We start from the raw sequence: 18,452 nt of genomic DNA on the forward strand, positions 1-18,452 counted from the left end.
GTGTGTTTCTTCAGGGCACATCAGCTCCAAGTCACTGTTTTCAATCTAATTGTGGAGGGCGCAGCTGAGCTCCAAATTCAGTCACCGTTGTCAATCTTAGTTGCAAGGGCGCAGCCCACCATCCCATTCCCCATGCGGGAACTGAACCGGCAACCTTGTTGTTGAGAACTCATGCTCTCCCCAGCTGAGCCACCGTGTTGTCTTCAATCTAGTTGTGGAGGATGCAGCTCACTGGCTCATGAGGGAATCGGCAACCCTGTTGTTAAGAGCTCGCACTCTAATCAACTGAGCCATCCGGCTGCCCCCACAACGGCTTTATTTCCTCCAGGGCAGTGGGCCCTCTGGGAGACTGGGAGCTAACTCTGGGCCATCTGTCCTGCCTTTGTCAAACCCAGGGCCTCCCACCAGCCCCACAGAGGAGCGGGCTCACAGCACTGTCTCTGCCATGCTGGGGTTGGCCAGGAACCTGGTGATGAGTTTGGGACCCTGCAGGCCTGGCCTGGGGTCCACCCCCACTCCTGCCTCCTGCTGGTCTTCGTCCTCCTCCTCCTTCCCCTGGTCCTCAGAGAAGTACAGGAATACCTAGCAGGCGGGCAGTCCAGCGGCCCGAGGGGACAGGAGTGAAGGGTCAGCCTGAAGGGCTGGGCTACAGCCCCACCCTTGCTCCCAGACCCTCCCTGATGCTGTGGGCACCTCCTCCAGTGTGGTCTGGCTCACTGAGAAGTCCTCCATGCCGTGTTCTGCCCCTTGTGTGGCCAGTTCCCCAAAGACATGTGCCAGGGTGCAGCGCCCTCCCGTGGGCAGCTGGAAGCGTAGGCGGCCGCCATGCGCTTCTCGTAGCTGGGCCCCTGGGAACACTGCTGCCACAAAGGCTGCTGCAGGCTGAGAGTTCGTTGCGGGCACCCGCACGGTCAGCATGTGGCCAGCACCAAATCTGGGGTGGGCAGGCCAGGGCTACTAGACAAGCCACAGCCCAACCTACCCACACCACCCTTTGGCTCTCTTCTGGCTCCACCCTCAATACCTGGCCCCTCTTGACCCCCCCATCCCCAATCCTTGCTCCATAAAGCACTCATCCCTTCTCGAACACAGCCTCTCCCAAGACCAGCCACTCCTTCCCGTTAGAGCCATGCTGGCCTCTCCTCTGGCCCCACCTGCACCCTCACCCTCACCCAGCCTACTTCTGCCCTCAATCACACAGGCTACGCCCTTGAGACCTTGCCCTCTCACCTGCCCTTGAGGTGCTGGGGGCTCCCCAGGCAGCGGAACCGCCCGTTCACCATGATGGCCAAGCGCGTGCAGAGCGCCTCACACTCCTCCATGCTGTTGGGGGCCGAGTGCCATGAACTCCAGCCTGGACCACACTTCTACTCTGAATACTTCCCACCCATTTCCAGATGGCTTGGTCCTGGGGGTCAGGGTCTACTGCCCCATGTCTTTACACTTGGGCTTGGCATCCACCCCCAGGATCAGGACCGCCCCATCCCGTGTGTCCGTGTGCTGTCTGACATCCTCTCACTGGTTCTACCTCTCTCCCCGGAGCATGGACCACCTGGACCCACAGCCCCAGGATCCAGGCAGGGGCCCCACCTATGCGATGTGAGCACCACAGAGCGGCCCTCCTGCACCATGGCCTGCAAGCTGTTCCAGAGGAAGCGCCGTGAACCAGGGTCCATGCCGGTGGTCGGCTCATCCTGAGAGGAGGCGAAGGTAAGATGCGGTAAGATTGGCCCCACCCCCACCCAAGACCCAAACCCACATACCAGAAAGACCACTGGCGGGTCCCCCACCAGAGCCACAGCTGTTGCCAGCTTCCGCTTGTTGCCGACGCTGTAGGTGCCCGCAGGCCAGTCAGCGTACTGCCGGAGCCCTAGGTGTGCCAGGCCCAGGCTCGCTGTCTGTGGCCGAACCAGAGTGGCAGGGGACCAGAATAAAAGTGGGGGGACCAAATGAGAGTTAGAAGGACCAGAGTGAGCAGGGAGGCCAGAGTGAGCGGGGGTTGGGGGCAGAGTGAGCAGGGGGGACCAAAATGTACTTGGGACCAGCGGGAGTGGAGGGCCCAGAGCAGGGGGGCACCAGAGTGAGCGGGGTCACCAGAGTGACCTTTGGGAGATCAGAGTGAAACTGGGGCCAGGTAGAGGGGGCATAGTGAGCGTGTGGAACCTGAGCCGAGCGCAGGACCAGAGAGGATGGGAGTGGTAGGGCTGGGGCTAGGATGGGGAGAAGATAAATAAAGGGGTTGGGGCCAGAGCAAGCTAGGGTGGGACTGACACCTGGAGGGTGGGACCTAGGGGAATGGGGGGAGGGAGGGCTCTAAGTCCTCAGCCAGAGGTGGAGTCATGGAGAGCGGGCAGGTCCCTGAGTAGGGAGGCAGCAGTGGACCCACATGAATGTAGGAGCTGGGGGAGGACAGGGGCAGTGTCCAGAGGATAGAGGGCAGGTAGACCTCGGCTCAGGGCATGGCCAAGGAGAGCCAGTGAGGGCTGGGATCCAGAGGCCCTGGCAGGGTAGTGGGTCACCTGGGCAACCTCGGCCTCCCGGACACCACGCAGGCGTGCAAACAGCTCCAGGTGCTCGCGGCCAGTCAGCAGCTCGAAAATGGCATCCGACTGAGGGCAGTAACCCATGTGGCAGTGTGCAGCGACTGGTTCCTGGGTCATGCTGAGGATGGTGGACAGGGGGTTCAGGGAACTGGCTAGGCCTCAGGCATGCTAGGACAAACACAGGGACCCACCTACCTCGGACCACTCTGGTAAGGGATGGGGTATCTCAGGGCCCACCCTGTCCCTGTGTGGGAATGTTGCGGTCTCAGGGCCCCGCCCCCATCCAGAGTCCCCTCACCTGTGGCCTGCCAGTATGGTCTCACCCCCACTAGGCAGTGAGTCCCCAGTCACCATGCGAAATGTGGATGTCTTCCCTGCTCCATTCACGCCCAGCAGCCCGAAACACTGTGATGATATCCACAGAGGGCATTTGACAAGGCCTCAGATCCTGTGCCTCTGATTCTGGGTGGGTTTCTAAGTTTCTGCATGGAGGGCTCTGGGCAAGAGGGATCTCTGGGGCAAATACTGGGGTGTGGAGGAAGGCGGAAGGCTGTCACTTAGCAAGGAGTGATTATTGGCACATGGGATCCTGGCACACAGTAGGTATCCTATAAAGGTCATAAACAGCAAGTGTGCCATCCATATCGGAACTCGAGATTTCTGAATGTTTTCTGTCACATGGCGGGGTGGGGCGGTACTCAGGCTGAGTGCAGTCAGCCTGAGGTGGAGATGTTGGCTAGCACACAGTAGGTGCTTGATAAAGGTTACTGGCATGTGTGGTGGCACCCAATAGGTCCTCAATAATGAATATGCTTGTCCTCAGTATGGTCTTACTAATACCTTATTGCACACAGTAGGACTCTAGATGCAAGCATGCAGTTGGTGCTTAATGAGAGTTTTTGGGCTTAAAACAGGAGCTCAAATGTCAGCAGCCAGTAGGTTGTAAATAGAGGGCAAAAGGCACACAGGAGTTCAATATAGGGCAGTGGGCATGCAGTAGGGCAGCCTCTCACTGCCCCTGCACCAGGACCTCCACCCTGGACTCACCTCACCAGGGGGGATCCCCAGACACAGGCGGTTGACAGCTGGTGTCTTCTGCCCAGGGTACACCTAGAAGGAGTGCAGGACCCTGAGAATGGTGGGTGGGCCAGTGGAAGCCCCCTCACCCAGCGCTCTGCACCAACCTTGGTCAGGTCCCGCAGTACCAACACGTCTCCCTGGGTGGCCCCTCGGACCACACGTTCCCGCTCACGGGCCACATCCTCATCCTCCTCCCCCAGGGAGGGCAGCAGCTTCAGCTTGGGTCTAAGGACAGATACAACAGTGGGCCCAAAGCCAGACCCCGGCCTCTGCCACACTGCCCTGGTCCCCACTGACTGTGGCAGGAGGTGTGTGCGGTGTTGCAGCAGGAGTGTGAAGAGGAGGAAGAGGGGCCCCTGTACCACCATGGCCAAGAGGTTCTTGCCGACCACCTCCCAGCGCAGGGGTGACTGGAATTGCCTGTCTCCTGTGGGAACAGGAAAGAGACTGTGTCCTTAAAGGGGCTTGGTTTCTGAACCCCTCCCCATCTAGGTCAGCTTGAGTTCATAAGGGAACAAGAACTGGATAGGCCACTCAACTGGAGTCTAATTGATGTAGAACAGTGGTATCACAACCTCCCTTATTTAGGGCCTTAGACCTCTTGTGATATAACTCAAGCTAGAATTAGCTTCTATGGCTGCTTTTATGTACCTCTAATTTGACCCAAACTTGAGGCCACCTAAGACCTCCAGTTCTCTTCCTGGGGGCTGCTGTTTGTCCCTACCCTGTATAACTGATTCTTGGCTGGCACTTCCCCACCGTGAGGGAAGTTCTCACCGAAGCGCTCAAAGGCATCAGCCATGGCCTGGTTCCGCACCATGTCGATGAGCCCCCGACCCAGGCAGAAGTGGGGGAAGATAAGGAAGACCTGTTTTAGGATCCAGCTCACCTTCTGCAGCTTCTGTTCAGGGGAAGAAAGAGGGAGGGGGGTCAAGAGCTAAAGCCCCAGCTCAGCCTCAGCCTGAGGCTCAGCCTTACAGGGTGCTACCTGATCAGAGAAGAGCTCAAGCACAAAGGTGGCCATGCTGCCATTAATGCCAATAAAGAGGTTGATGCAGGTGAGCACCACGTAGGCTGTGCTGGGCACGGAGAAGAAGAAGGAGGCTGGGTACATGAGCGGCGTGATTGACCAGCTGAAGGGTAAAAGAAGTTGTCAGGTAACCACTCAAGAGGGCTGAGCAGCCATGAGAGGAATGCATCTTCTGCACTGCAGACCCCTATTAATGTGAATTAAGATGAGCTTTTAAGGCCACCTTGGCACACTATTGAATTAGATCTCACTTGGGGTCACCTCAGACCTCCATATCCTCTTCCTCTCCTTGGGCGCTGCCACTGAGTCTCATCTCACTCAACAGTGTTGGTAGGGAGGGGAGGTCAGTAAGAATAGGCCCTGAGGGTCTGGAGGTCTCACCCATACAGTAGCAGCAACAGTAGAAGGGTGGGCAGGTTGGCAGGGGCCACGTACGCCCTCTGCTGGAACACCAGAAAGATGAGCACCACAATGCATGCTGGCACCAAGTAGTTACACTGCATAAGAGATGGCAGTTACCCTCAACTGTGCAGGGATGGGCACTGACACCCTCAGTCCCATAACCCACTCTGCCCACCCTGTGTTTGGGGTAGCAGGACATGAGGTCTCCCACAGTCCCAAAACTTCACCCTGGCCATCCTGGACAAGTCCCTGCCCAGAAAGGGGCCAGAAGGGGCAGTGGCAAGTGGTGACTGGGCCCCCACCCCTCTGGGCAGTCCCTGCACCATGTCCCAGAGAAAGTTGCCAAGCCAGTAGAGTGTGGGGGACAGGCCGCCCATGAACTGCAGGTGTTTGGCTCGGGTGACGCGCTCCTCGGTGAGGACAAGGGTGAAGCTGGCCGGAACGAAGGACATGGCAAACACCACGCAGATGGAGACAAGCACGTCCACAGAGGAGGCCATCCTGGGGGCAGGGGTGCATGAGCTACTCAGGGCAGAACTGTGCCTGCCACAGGGCTGGTCACTGGTGTGGGACATGGCCCACGCCATTGTGGGATGAGGGTGGGTGGGTCACTTGGCAGGGAGAGGTTGGACAGGTCTCCAGGAGGATAAAGGTTGATGTGACAAGGATGTGCGGGCCGTCGGGGGAGACGAGTACACTGAGCCTGACGATGTCCCATCACCCTGGCCTAGGGAGTGGACAGGGGCATTTCCTGCTCCCCATTTATAAAGCAAGAGCACGCAGAATGCAAATCCAGCTCCACCATCCAAAAACAATCGGGAAACAGGTGGGGGAGGACACACAGGGCAGAGGGACTCACAGCATGGTCTCAGACAGCTGCTCCTTGGTGAGGTTCAGAGGGTGGTTGAGTGTGGTGATGCTGTAGGCACCGCTGGCAGGGCCTGGGGGCAGGCGGGCGTGTAGGAGGGCATTGTTGGCTCGGTTGACAAAGGCAACCATGGCGTGCCAGCCCTTGTTGTTGAACCAGATCTAGGGTGGGGTCAGGGCCGAGGGGTCAAGACGATGGGGTCAGCCCTACCCCTGCCAGCCACCTGCCCACTACCCCGTTTCCACCTTGAGGCTGTCCTGCGCGTCCAGACCATGAGCCCACTTTGTGAGGTTGTTCAAGACACGGTCAAACGCCCCACCAGACTGGGGGCTCAGCAGCACACGCAGCTCCTCCAGTGAGCGGCCCACCTCATGCCCTGAGGGCAGGCCTGTGTCTCGGCCCCCCAGGGAGAAGCCCCCATACCTGTGGGGAGTGGGAGCAGGTAGTGGGAGCTGTTGGCCAGGGCGGATGAGATGGGAGAGCCCCCTAGTGGGCAGGCAGAGGGCGCAGGAAGGGAACCCAGGGCAGGGGCCCTGCCTCACCTAACCTCATTCACCCATTTCTTAGTCTTCAGGCTGAGAGAGAGAGAGAGAGAAAGAGAGATGTGAGGGAGAGACATTGCCGGGTGCTGGGGGGTCGGGTGAGACAAACAGAAAGGGGTGAGGCGTGGCACTCAGGAGGCCCTCAGCCCTGACATCCACCCTGACCTCCCTGGATACCAGACCATCTCCTGGACCTGAGGACCCATGTGACAGCCAGGCACACCGAGTCCAGCTGTGGCTCACCCCTGGTGCACCAGGCGTGGGTAGGTCTTGACCAGGAAGTCGGATAGGTTCCGGCCTGTCAGATTCTGCACAACTTCGCCTGAGCTGGTCAGCGCCTGGGGTGGTGGGGGGCCACCAGCTGCAGCAGGGCAGTCGGGCAGCAGGAGGCGGGCACCAGGCCGGCTGCACTGGCAGGCAGGGGATGGAGACTCCAGGGTCCAGTTGCCACTGGCCAAGATCTTGGCCACGTCGGCGGGAAGCTCAGGAACCGAGAACCAGCAGACAGTGGGCTGTGTGCACTCAGGTGCCCTGGGGGGTGGGGCAGGGCTGTGGGCCCAGACTTACGGGGGCAGGGCGGGACAGGGCTGTGGGCACCCTGCTTCCAGGGATGCTGAAATGTGGAGACTCCCAGGTCCCAAGCAGGGATGGGGGATGCTGCAGGCACCCTTGAGGACCACTGGCCAGAGCCCAGACAGGGAAACTGAAGCCAGAGAGAGGCAAGGTCCATTCCGGGGAATCACCTCTGGGAACTATTCTGCAGGTAGGGGTCCTTCAATCCTGCCTCTTCCAGCAGCGCCTCCAGCAGGCGGGCATGCTCGGGGTCCCCTGGGGCATCCTCACTGTGGGAGGTGCAAGGTCAGGGCTATGCCCATGGGTTCCTGGCCCTCTCGCCACCAGGCCCCTCTCCTTTTCCCGCTCACCTGAAGAAAGACATCTGGGCACCGTACATGCTGGGACTAAGCCGCAGAGCCGGGTAGTACCCAAAAGGAGGCACGATGAGGCTGAACACCAGCGCCAGGCCCACAAACAGTGCAGGCAGCACAATCTGAAGGACCAGCCGTCAGCTACCTTCCCCACCCACCCTCCAGGTCTGCCGTACCCTTTCCTGCTACCGCTCTACAACCATCCATGGTTCCTCAGTGTTCTCAATAAAGGTGTGCAGGGTAGGGGATACACCTGGGGTTAGGCAGTTGAATGAGGTCACAGAGTGGAGACCAGGCATCCAGGGTCTCCCATGCACCCTCCCTGGGGCTTAGCACCCCTCACCTGTGCAAACAGGCCACGGCGGCTGCGGCGGGCGAGCAGAAAGCGCTTCAGTAGCAGGGCCCGGAGCTGTTGGCAGGTCAGCGCCCAGCCCACTACCCGGCCCGTGGCATTGGGCCCTGAGCCCTGCCTGTGTCTCTGGGCCTGTGTCTCTGGGGCAGACCCGACTGTGGAACATGGAAGGGTCACTGCTCATGCCGAGGGGACCAGGAGGGGCCACAGGATAGGTCCACAAAGTCAGGGTAGGACAACTCACCCGGCTCTCCATTCTCCAGGGCTGACTCCTTGGGCAGAATTTTGAGCCGTGTAGTCACATCTGGGTGAGTAATGCCCGTGCACGGGTGCTGCCTGCGGCTGCCAGCTGTGGAGCCACCAGGGTCAGGGGTTAATGCTCAGCCTGGGGTCGGCGTCAAGGTCAAGGGACACAGATGAAGGGGATTAGGAATCAGGGATGGAGGTCAGGGCTATGCCTTGGGGCAGACTCAGCCAGGAATCGGGACTTGGTATAAAGTCAGGTCCAACTCTGGACTGCAGTTAGGGATCAAGGACAGGGACCTGCGGCTGCACACTCTGGGTCTGTGTCCACAGCACGGTCTTCTACCACCTTCAGGAAGATCTAGGGAAAACAAAGCATGGGGATCAGAGCCTGGGAAACCACAGGAGGGAGCTGGGCACTCAAGTGCCACTCAACTCCTATCCTCCTCAAGGGACTCTGAGCCTCCAGGCCTCCACACGTGCCCAGCCTCCTCCCTGGGGTGCCCTGCGGTCAATAAGCAGACTCCTCCCCCTTCTAAACACCACCTCCTCCAGGCAGCCCTCCCCCAGCCGCCATACCTCCTCGAGGCTGGTGTCGGAGATCCCGTAGCTGGCTAGCCCCAGCTCCCCCAGATGCTGGTCCAGCTCATGGAAGAGCTGGGTGAAGCTGCCATCTAGGGCGCCCCCATAGGGCAACACCAGCACCAGCTCGTGGGGCAGATCCTTGACCAGCCGTGCCCCAGGAACCTGATGCTGCACCATGGCCAGCAGCTGGGGTACACCTGGGTGGACGGGGGGTACATCAGGAACCCTGGCAGGGTGGGAAGCCCTAGCTGCTGCCTCACCCCTCCCACCCCAGCCTCCCTGGGGAAAGGGGCTAGGGTGACCCACAAGGGGCCTGTGCCTGCAGGCAGAGGAGGTCAGGGCTAAGCACCTGAGGGCAGTACCTGATCTGGGGTGAGAGCTGGAGTCATTCAGGCTCAGATGTAGATTTCTGTCTGGGCCCATCTCAGGGTCAGGGGTCCAGTGTGGGATCATAAAGCCCTGTTGCCCCGAACCAAGCCACTGCCACCCATCAGACCCTCGCTCTGGCTCTGCCACACCAGCCCTCACCGGCCCATGTACCCTGGCTGCCTGGCTCCCTCTCCTGCCCGGCATCCACGCTGTCCTCCAAGTCAGTGTCACCCTGTGGGTAGAGGGGCACCAACTGTCATGGCCATCAGGGCTGGACAGGGCCATCAGGGGTCAAGGGTCAGAGGTCAGCTCTAGCCCTCACCTTTGTGCTGGCAGCCAGGGGCTTGGCACCCTTTACCAATGTCAGGTAGTAGCCGGATCCCAAGTGACGACGCAGGAAGAGTGGGGAGCCACAGCAACATAAGCGGCCACCTGCCACCACTGCCACACGGTCTCCTAAGAGCTCCGCCTCATCCAGGTGGTGGGTGGAAAGAATCACTGTGCAACCTGGGCAAAGGGACCCAACCCACATGTACCATCGAGCCCTCAGGTCTTTGGCTAAGCTATATCCTCTGCCAGGAATTGCCTGCCCCATGTGGCAAACTCATACTCATCCCTCAAAACCCCATCCCCAGCATCTCCTCATTAGAAACCTTTTCTTCTCATCAGAAACCTTTTTCTGGCTCCTCAAGCAGAATCCAGGGGAACCTTAGGCCACCTCCAACACTTACCTTTCCGGTATTTGAGCAGCAGTTCCCAAATTTTGCGACGGGAAGCAGGGTCCACTCCAGCTGTAGGCTCATCCAGGATAACGACCTGGGAGCCACCCACAAAGGCAATGGCCACTGAAAGCTTCCGCTGCATCCCACCTGGGCAGGGACAGCGACTGGGATCTCAGCATGACCCCCCAGTCTTGGGCAGGGCTGTTTCCCCTCTCCACCGTCCTTTCCCCACCCACCTGGACCTCAAAGCCTGGCTCTTCTGGGTCCCCTAGCTCTCCTCTGGCTTCCCATTAACCTTGGGATAAAACCCCAGCTCCCTCCCCAGCCTCTTCTCCTATGGACCTGGAGACTCCTCCCCAGGCGGGGCTCACCAGAGAGGTGGCGTGTCTGTGCATGCCGCTTAGGGACAAGCCCCACGTCCTGCAACAGCCGGTCCTGCTCTGGGCCAATGGCAGCTGCACTCAGGCCCTTCAACCGGCCATAGAACCAGAGGTGCTCATCCACGGTCAGCCTGCAGCCATAGATGAAAGCAATGACAACCATGGCAGGCAGGCTAACGGAGAACCCCAGTCCCTGCCAGGCCCGTGGGGACTCACATGTCAAACAGCATGTTGTACTGGGGACAGATGCCCAGGTGGGGCCGGATGGACGCCATGCTGGACCGGATGTCATGGCCCAGGACACAGGCAGATCCACCAGTGGGTGGATAAAGGCCACTCAGGATGGACCTAGGGGTGTAAGGGTCACAGAGCAGCTATTCCTTCAAAAGTGGAAATTGAAGCCCCCAAAGAAGGGGCAATAGCATTCATAGAGCACCTATTATTGTATGCCCAGACCAAAGGCACGTCATGTCCCTGTTCTACAGAAGAGTGAGAAGCTCAGAGAAAACAGTCACCTCCTGCCTATTGTATATAAAGTGAACTGCGGTCCCATCCCCCCCTGCAGACACAAGAACCTTCCAGCCCCAGATGCCTTTCCATTGAACAGATGTGCAAACCGAGGCCCAGGGGAAGGAAGGGGGTGGCAGCCACTCACAGTGTGGTTGTCTTGCCAGCACCGTTATGGCCCAGGAAGGCAGTGATGTGGCTCTGGTAGAAATCCAGGCTGAGCCCACGCAGGGCAGGTGTCGGGTTGCCAGGAAAGTGCTTTTCCAGGCCCCGTATGGAGACCCCTGGAATCAGGCCAGGTGGAGCCTCTTCCACCAGCTCTGTGGAAGAAAGGTAATCGCTGCAGGAGCCCTTGGGAGGCCCTTAGAACTAGTCTTTGGAGTCAGAGACCTTCTGGGTTGCAATCTATAGGAGTTAAGGAAACCCACACGGGCCTGGGGAGCTGGGAGTGTCCAGAGGTAGATCTGTGGGAACTTGGGTTTTTGGGGGACCTGGGGGTCCAGACAGGAAGTGGGTATTAAGGCTATCTCCTCACCCTTTGGGTCCTTTCGGTCTGGAGGCAGGGTGGTTCCCTTAGGGGGTCTAGGCCCAAACCAGTAGCTCCTCCGGAACGGAAAGTCCCATGGTTCCGGGATCCCATACTGGCCTGGGGGAGCAGTTCTCAGTTACCCTCTGAGCCCATTCCCCCGGAGCACACCAGCTTCTGGCCACACACTTGGGATCATGGCATCCAAGTAGGAGGCAACTAGGAAACCCCATCCACTTGCGCCTGGCCATCCCTCAAACGCAGCCACATGTTTGCATGTACCAGGAATCCCCACCCTCTCGCCCAGGGTCCACCCCATCCTGGGTGGGCCCCACCCCTCAGCCCAGCCTCCTTGGTGCAGGTGCACACAGTGGGAGTCCCTACTCATAGGGCTCACCTGGGCACACGGCCTCCAGATACCAAGTGGAGAGGCCATAGAGCATGGCGTCCAGCAGTAGAAGGCCCGAGACCTGGGCCAGGCTGAAGACATCAACCGCAGGCCTGGTGCCCATGTTGTGCCACTGCACGCCCTCGCCTTGCTCCTCTAGCAGCGCCAGGCTCTCACAGCCGAAGCCAAAGGCCACCGGTGACAGAAGACTCTGTGGGTGGGGGCGGGTAGGTCAGCGATCAAGCACAGCTGAAAGAATCGCTCACCCCACCCTGGTCCAGCTCTCACCGCGGCCACGCGGACGCCTGCAGGTAGCTGGTCTCTCCAGGCCACGCACAGCACATAGGGCAGATACAGCACGAAGTAGATGAGGCCTCCACAAGCGGCCGACAGATTGGCATGGGAGAAGAAGGTGCTCAGCAAGAAGCTTTGGACCACTGTGGCCACAGCGAAGGAAGCCAAGAACAGGAAGAGCACAACTGGATGGCTGTAGGGGAGAATGTCCCCGAGCTGCAGGAGGCAAAGGGAGGTCAGGGTCAGGTGCACGGATTTGCCCAGCGGTGCTCACCTACGCAAGGCACCTCCTGCCTTTTACCCTCCCCTGTGCGCAAGTCCATTCTGCAGCCAGGAAGACTGAGGCACGCCCACCTTGAGTACCAGCACGAGCAGCACAGTGCTGAGAAGGAAGGGCCCAAGGCAGCTGAGGAACCAGCCCAGCCATAGCACAGCACCACTGAGCCCCATAGTACGCATCATGTAGCGCAGCTGTGTCTCCTTCTCGCGAACCACAGCCTTCACCGTCAGCGCCACAGAGTAGATCCAGGCCAGCGTCAGGAAGAGTGGCAGGGACCGGCTCAGCACTCGCAGGAACCTGGGGCAGCACGGGTGGAGGCTAGAGACCCTGTGTAGCCCCCATCTGGCATGATGGTTCACAACCTGGGATCCCAAGGCACAGCCAGCCACACACGTTCGTCCTCCCTTATCCTCAGGCCCCCTCATTCAATCTTAGGATCCCAGCTGTCAGCACAGGCCATATTATCCCTACAACCAGAGACCCCAGACTCTCGTGGATTCCTGCTCCTCCTGCCACAAGGGTCACAGGGGTATGGTCCGCCTAAATCAGCAGTCCGCAGCCTTAACTGCACAAATTTTCCAAAAGCTGCCTGGGTCCCACCAGACACTCAGGAATCTGGCGGCTGGGAGAGTCAGTGGGGAGGGACACTCACGCATCGTCCACGTAGCACGGGTAGGGTATCTGCTGTAGGTAGAGGCCGGCGCGGGGAGCACTGCCGCTCAGCATTCGCACGGCTGCATGCTCCAGCATGTCCTGCAGGTACACAAAGCCTCCCCACACATAGTGCATGTCTGTCAGGGGGTCAGCGGCAGGGCCGGGGTCCCAGAACCTGCAAAGAGAACGGTTGGAAACGCTCAGGACTCTTCCTTCGAAATCTTAGCTCCATACCCACCAGTTCAACTGAGTGCCAGCCAAGCATAAGTCCACACCCACTTCCATGTTTCCCCGGAAGCCAAGGTGTTGACCCCGCCCACCAAGGCCTTGGGCATGTCCCTTATGCAAGCTTAGTCCCTCCCACCACGGAGCCCAATTGATCCAAGGAATTCTGGGCTCTGCCTGCCATTGGTCTCCGAGAGCCCGGATGCCCCGGTCCCGCCCATTACGCTCTCCACAGCTCCCACAGATGGCCGCATCCCCACCTGTCCCGGATCTTGTTGGTTCTGATGACGTTGTCTATGTCCATGCGTATCTTGATGCGCACGTGACCGGGGCCTGGGGGATGTTCTGGCTCCGGAGGGTCCTCGGAGCCCAAGAAGACGACACCGGCCCAGAAGCGGTGCTCAGCAAGCAGCTCCAGAGCCCGCTCCACCAGAGCTGCCTCTGAAGGCACTGCCTCCAGCTTGTCCAGGGTCACACACTGGGAGAGGGATGACGGGGGTGTTGCCTAGGCGTGGGTCCGAGGCACCTGGGATGCTGCCCCCCCACCTCTGGGCTGAGCTGAGCTTCCTCCTCGGAGCCCCAGTGCAAGGCACGCTCCTCCATCAGAACCCCCACAGGGCAGGCTGGTTCCCCAAAGGGTTCCCCAAGTGGACGGTCTCTCACCTCCATTGCACGGCCAAGCATGCCCACCAGGTGCCCCACATCAGCATACACCTCCTGCCAGCTGTGGCCACCCTTGTGGGGATCCAGAAAGGCTCGAAGGACCTTCACCTGGTTCTGGCCTCCCGGTCCTGGTTGCCTCTTTCCTTTATCCTGAATTTGCAGGAGCCTCTGGAGGGTGGTGGGGGAAGGTGGGGGTCTGCATGGGGCATTCAATGCCTCATCACCCCTCTTCCCATCCCTGGGGCCTGTCCTCATGATAAAGGCCACATTTCACTTCCACACTGTTGTCCGGTGCCCTGCCCCGCACCCTAACCCTCAGCAGGGGGTGATATGGCTGGGGAGGCTGTAGACGCATCTGCCGCCCTCCATCCTGGCCCCACCTGCAATATGGCTACATTTGCACTGTCATTCATGAAGTTGAAGAACTGGGGTCCCAGCACCTCCCACACTTCCTGGACATCTTTCAACAAAGCCAGCTCTTGGAAGGTCTGGTTCACCTGCAGGTGGCAGGCGTCAAGATCAATGCCAGGCTCACCAGTTCACAATCCCTCCTCTGGGTGCTGGCACCTGCCTCCCGGGGCCATCCCCAGCCTGGCCCCTCATCCACCTGGGCTGAGGGAGGACCCAGGACCCCTCCTGCCCTCACCTGGGCCATGAGCTGCCGGGTGAAGGGCGTGTCAGGTGCAAACAGCAGTTTCCCCAGGACTAGCGGCTTCAGGCGCCTCCAGAGCAGGTGGGACAGTGGGTGCATGTCCAGGGCCCCCATGAACTCAGTGCAGGCAGGGCCTGGGATGGGGGGTGCCATGAGGCCCTTCCCCCACACCCACCACCCCATTTCCCAGACTGGGAAATCCAGGTCAGTTACTCACTCAGGCCATTGTCGGGTAGGACAGGCTCCTGCCCCACCAACTCCTTTAGGTCGCTAGCCTCATACCAGTTGAGAGAGGGCCCCCCAGGGACACTAGGCCCCCTGGCACTGCAGAGGGCTTCTGACACTGCCTCCAGGGGACCACCTGTCTCTCGGAGTCTCCGTAACAGTGCACGCAGCTCTGCCATGCTGGGCAGCCCCTGGAGCTGGAGAGAGGTCACCAAGGGGCACCATCGGTCCTCCCTCCTGCATGGTTCCACCACCAAACCTTAACCAGAGCAGGCACCCTGCCAGGAATGTCTTTTCTGGCTCTTTCTGCTCAAGTCCCCTGAAAAAAAACCTACCCAAGGGAAGTGCCCAGGGCTGTCCTGTCACCTCCCTCTCAGGCAGCTCATCCTTATAGTTTCCTGCCTGGGGTGGAGGACGAGGGGATCTCTTACCTCCTGGGCCAGGTCCTCTGCTGCCTCCACTGACTCCTGGACTTGGCCCAGCACTGACCTCAGGGACTCCTGGAAAGAAAGATGACAAAGGTGACTATGACCTTGACTGAGGTCTCACTAGGGGTCAAGTACTTTGCCAGGCTCCCAGGCAGTCCATACTATCACAGATTCCATTTTATAAATAGGGAAACTGAGGCTCTGAGAGGCATGTGGATTCATTCAAGGTGTCAAAGGTTAGATCCACCACCATCCCCAACACAGCCTGTCTGGGCACCAACAGGCCAAAGAACATCACTCCTGGTGCCAGAAACAGTCCAAAGGCCTGGAGGCTGGAATCAGCAGCCCTGGGAGGGAAGCAATGTGCTGGAGCTGGATGGGGTGGTGCCAGGACTCCCAGAGTCAACCCTGCTCCACCTCACCCCTCGCAAGACTGTCCCCAGTAGCTCAGTGGTCAGGGATGGTCCCTCCTGTGGCCGGTCACTCGACTGAGGCCAGTCTGGAGGAGGAATACATGGAAGCAGAGGATTAGGCTAAGCTTGACCTAAAACCCCACCCCAACCCCATGCCCATTTCACAGCTGGGCAAGTGGAGGCTCAGAGTTCAGCCCCACTTGCCAGAGGACCCCAGCCCTCTCACCTGCTCTGCCTGCAGCCCTTAGTGTAGGCATCAACTTCCCCAGGCTGGCCAGCATCCTGTGGGCACTGGGGCCCCCCAGGACAATGCGGGCATCAGCCAGGAGCCGGGAGACCCTGCAGACAGACAGAGAGAGGGTGGGAGGCAGGGGCTGGGGAGATATCCCCACACCCTCCCATGGCCACCGCACCCACAACGCTTGCTCACAGGGTGTTGTTAAAGTTGCTGAGGACACCAGGCTCCTCGCCGGGCGTGCGCTGCGGGAAGCAGGTGTTGTTCACATTACAGAGGAGACCCTGGAGCCAGGGTAGGGTGCCTGCTGAGGGCAGCGGCTTATTGGGGAAGTGGCCTGTGGGGACACCAGGCGTTGAAGGCCTTGCAGGAGTCCTCACCATGATCCCACCCTCTGGCCAGAGCGCTCACTCTCAGCTGTTTATTGGTTACTGGGTCTGTGATCCCTGGCACTCGCTCACTGGAGCCCTTGTGGATAGGGTGACCCCTTGCTTCCCCCCCTTACACAAAGTACCTGGACCCTGGGGGGCTTACATTCATGCTGCTCCAGTGGGGGGTGGGAATGGCGGACAGCCACCAGGATGAAGAACAGAAAGAGAGGCCAAAACAATTCCACCAGGAACTGGATCTGGGGGAGACGCAACAAGAGGGGTCGTGGGGAACAGTGTGAGGCGCCTGGGCCTCTCCACCCTGGCCCAAATGCCCGGGAGTTACCGGCTGTCTCCTACGATACAGAAAATTCTTCCAAAGCAGCACCATCAACTGCGTCCAGAAGGCCATGGTAGGAATGGATAGGAGATAGGATGGAGGGGTCAAGCTGAGGACATGCTGTGTGGCTGCGGGCAACTCTCTGACCCTCTCTGAACCTCGTTCCTCTAGCCCGTCGAGCAGGATTCCTGGACGCACGGCCCTGAGTCAGGCAAACAGTAAGTGCCTACTCCACTTAAGGGGTGGAGTGAGCAAATGGGAGCCCTGCCCGAATACATCTTGCATCTTATTGGCTATCAGGGCTGTCGCTCTCTGCAGGGCTACCGCTGTGGTAGGAACGCCGATCCTCTAATCCTTCAGGGGGCGGGGCGTCGGATTAACTCTTTCATCACCAGGCTCTACCCTAAGCCCACTTGGGGGCCTCCATATCCTGGCCCCTAGCCTTAGCCCCAACCTGGGAAAGAATCCCCATTCCCCTTGTTCTTCCCCAATGATAATAGCATTGGGTGCTGGCTGGATACGCCTGGCTGGAACACAGGCCAACCCAGGAGCGCAAAGAGATGAGCAGAGTCACCCAGCTGGAGGCAGGGCCCCAGTTCTGCCCACCCCTCTTGTATTATTTATCACTCAGAAGAACCCCAAAATCCAGAAAATGGGTTAGGAGAAGAGGCAGCGATGGAAGCTGCTGGAACCAGCAATTCCTGACCCGTCCCTTGCTTGGAACTGTCCAGCTCTGGCCTACTTCATGATTGCACAGATAGGGAAACTGAAGCCGCCAGAGGGGCAGGGAGTTGCCACAGCTCACATACGAAGAGGGAACTAGAACCCAAGACCCCGGACCCCTACTCTATAACTCTTCTTTACATCGCGTGGAACCTGGGGGACCAGCCTGTTTCTCCATTTGTAAAACCGGGGCAGAAAGCTTGGAGTTCTAACGGGGAAAGGGGGCTACAGGTGTACGATGGCAAAGCCCCTCTTAGTTGACTTTAATACCCAATCTCCCCCTTGAGAATGAGTGGTCAATTCTGCTATCCCCCAACACTTAACTGGCAAGGAGCCAAGATGAGCCAGTCTGGACTCCGCCCATACCCCCTAATTCCCAGGGATCCTGCTTCCTTCCCACTCATCTCCACCTCCACAACCTCTCAAGGCCTTCCTTTCTCTCTGGGACCCTCTCACCGTTCCAGCCCCCAGTGCTAGCCGCTTTCCCTCCGCCCGACAGCCGCCTGGAAATGCGGCCCCTTTAAGAGAAGCCCCCCAAGCGGGAGAGGCGCCGCTGCAGCCGACTGCAAGTTGCATCCCGCGTTCGCGGCAGCGTCAGGCTCCGCCTCTGCGCACTACTATTGGTAGTTATACCCGCCACTCACAAACCGGGCCAGCCGGAGCTCCGCACGCCGAGTGACAGGGTGGGGTCACAGCGGGGCTGCACCGAGCCGGTTTTCTTAAAGGGGCCGCTCCACTCGCCTCTTGCTGCATCACCATGAGGTGGCGGGGCGCCAGGATCCCTAGACGCCTTCAATGCAGTTCCGGTAGTAGGAAGTCCCTTTCTCTCCACTCTCCCGAGGGACCTAGCCAGACTCGCCCTATCACCTTTCATTTGTCCGTCAGGAAAACGGGGCTTCAACTATTCTTCAGCGCCCAGTGATACAGGTGATGGCAGAAGGGGCACAGGGGCCCAACAGTCTAAGATCATAGTCCTGGGTCTTAATGGTCGCCACGATTTTCAGGAAAATATCAGGATTGGTTGCCTGTTCCGCAAAATTGGGTATGTTTCACAAGATCATGTTGAAGATGAAACAATGGTGTGGATCCACAGCTCTGAAGGCACTGGGAAGGGTGAGTGGTGTGGGAGGGCTCCTTGGAGGAAGGAGGGGTTTTTGCTGTTGGGGCTTTTCAGATGAATAGGAGTTTGTCAGGGAGGGAACTCCCAGCTGAGTGAAGGCACAAGCAAACGCCTGAGGCTCAATGACAGAGTGCTGGGTGGAGCCCCAGCTGTCAGTGTGGGGGTGGCAGTGGTGTTGAGGCCCCAACCTTTCTAACCAGCCAGGAGCCCCAGCCTCTTTCCCTATCCCTTGTCCAGGCCCTCAAATCATTAGTTTGACCCAGACTCTCCTGTACCCTGGGCCTCAGCTTCTCATTCTCCTAAGGCAGCTGTGAGGACCAGATGTTTGTGTCCGCCCCTGGGACCCCAGAAAGGATCCAAGCAATCACC

The 18,452-nt window shown here is 59.3% G+C and overlaps 1 protein-coding gene across 15 annotated transcripts; it reads right to left on the reverse strand.

The window, feature by feature from the left end:
• Positions 1 to 59: 59 nt before the first annotated feature.
• On the reverse strand, positions 60 to 18,340 carry ABCA7 (ATP binding cassette subfamily A member 7). 15 transcript variants are annotated; one of them, XM_033134058.1, is made up of 47 exons: positions 17,608 to 18,340; positions 16,247 to 16,442; positions 16,067 to 16,160; positions 15,728 to 15,869; positions 15,524 to 15,636; positions 15,307 to 15,383; positions 14,888 to 14,956; positions 14,449 to 14,653; positions 14,226 to 14,365; positions 13,960 to 14,076; positions 13,580 to 13,747; positions 13,177 to 13,394; positions 12,690 to 12,866; positions 12,112 to 12,334; positions 11,752 to 11,973; positions 11,473 to 11,674; positions 11,085 to 11,195; positions 10,698 to 10,869; positions 10,259 to 10,390; positions 10,034 to 10,173; positions 9,672 to 9,809; positions 9,263 to 9,447; positions 9,100 to 9,172; positions 8,566 to 8,768; positions 8,287 to 8,347; positions 7,988 to 8,092; positions 7,735 to 7,898; positions 7,389 to 7,513; positions 7,209 to 7,307; positions 6,709 to 6,996; positions 6,466 to 6,498; positions 6,169 to 6,346; positions 5,915 to 6,084; positions 5,283 to 5,556; positions 5,035 to 5,150; positions 4,612 to 4,756; positions 4,401 to 4,524; positions 3,921 to 4,050; positions 3,728 to 3,848; positions 3,591 to 3,653; positions 2,842 to 2,948; positions 2,520 to 2,661; positions 1,764 to 1,898; positions 1,591 to 1,694; positions 1,231 to 1,323; positions 694 to 934; positions 60 to 582 (listed from the first exon to the last, which is right to left on the reverse strand). In XM_033134058.1, exons 1-47 carry the CDS (start codon positions 17,835 to 17,837, stop codon positions 427 to 429), a joined length of 6,921 nt encoding a protein of 2,306 aa, XP_032989949.1. In that variant the 5' UTR covers positions 17,838 to 18,340; the 3' UTR covers positions 60 to 426. The 15 variants fall into 15 exon arrangements, 11 of the variants coding, with proteins under 11 accessions (XP_032989949.1, XP_032989945.1, XP_032989946.1 ...); XM_033134062.1 differs by having other exon boundaries at positions 427 to 582; positions 5,379 to 5,556; XM_033134054.1 differs by having other exon boundaries at positions 3,728 to 4,050; positions 13,960 to 14,067.
• Positions 18,341 to 18,452: the final 112 nt, after the last annotated feature.

The sequence above is a fragment of the Rhinolophus ferrumequinum genome, chromosome 18 (assembly GCF_004115265.2).
Source record: "Rhinolophus ferrumequinum isolate MPI-CBG mRhiFer1 chromosome 18, mRhiFer1_v1.p, whole genome shotgun sequence".
Classification (NCBI taxonomy): Eukaryota; Metazoa; Chordata; class Mammalia; order Chiroptera; family Rhinolophidae; genus Rhinolophus; species Rhinolophus ferrumequinum.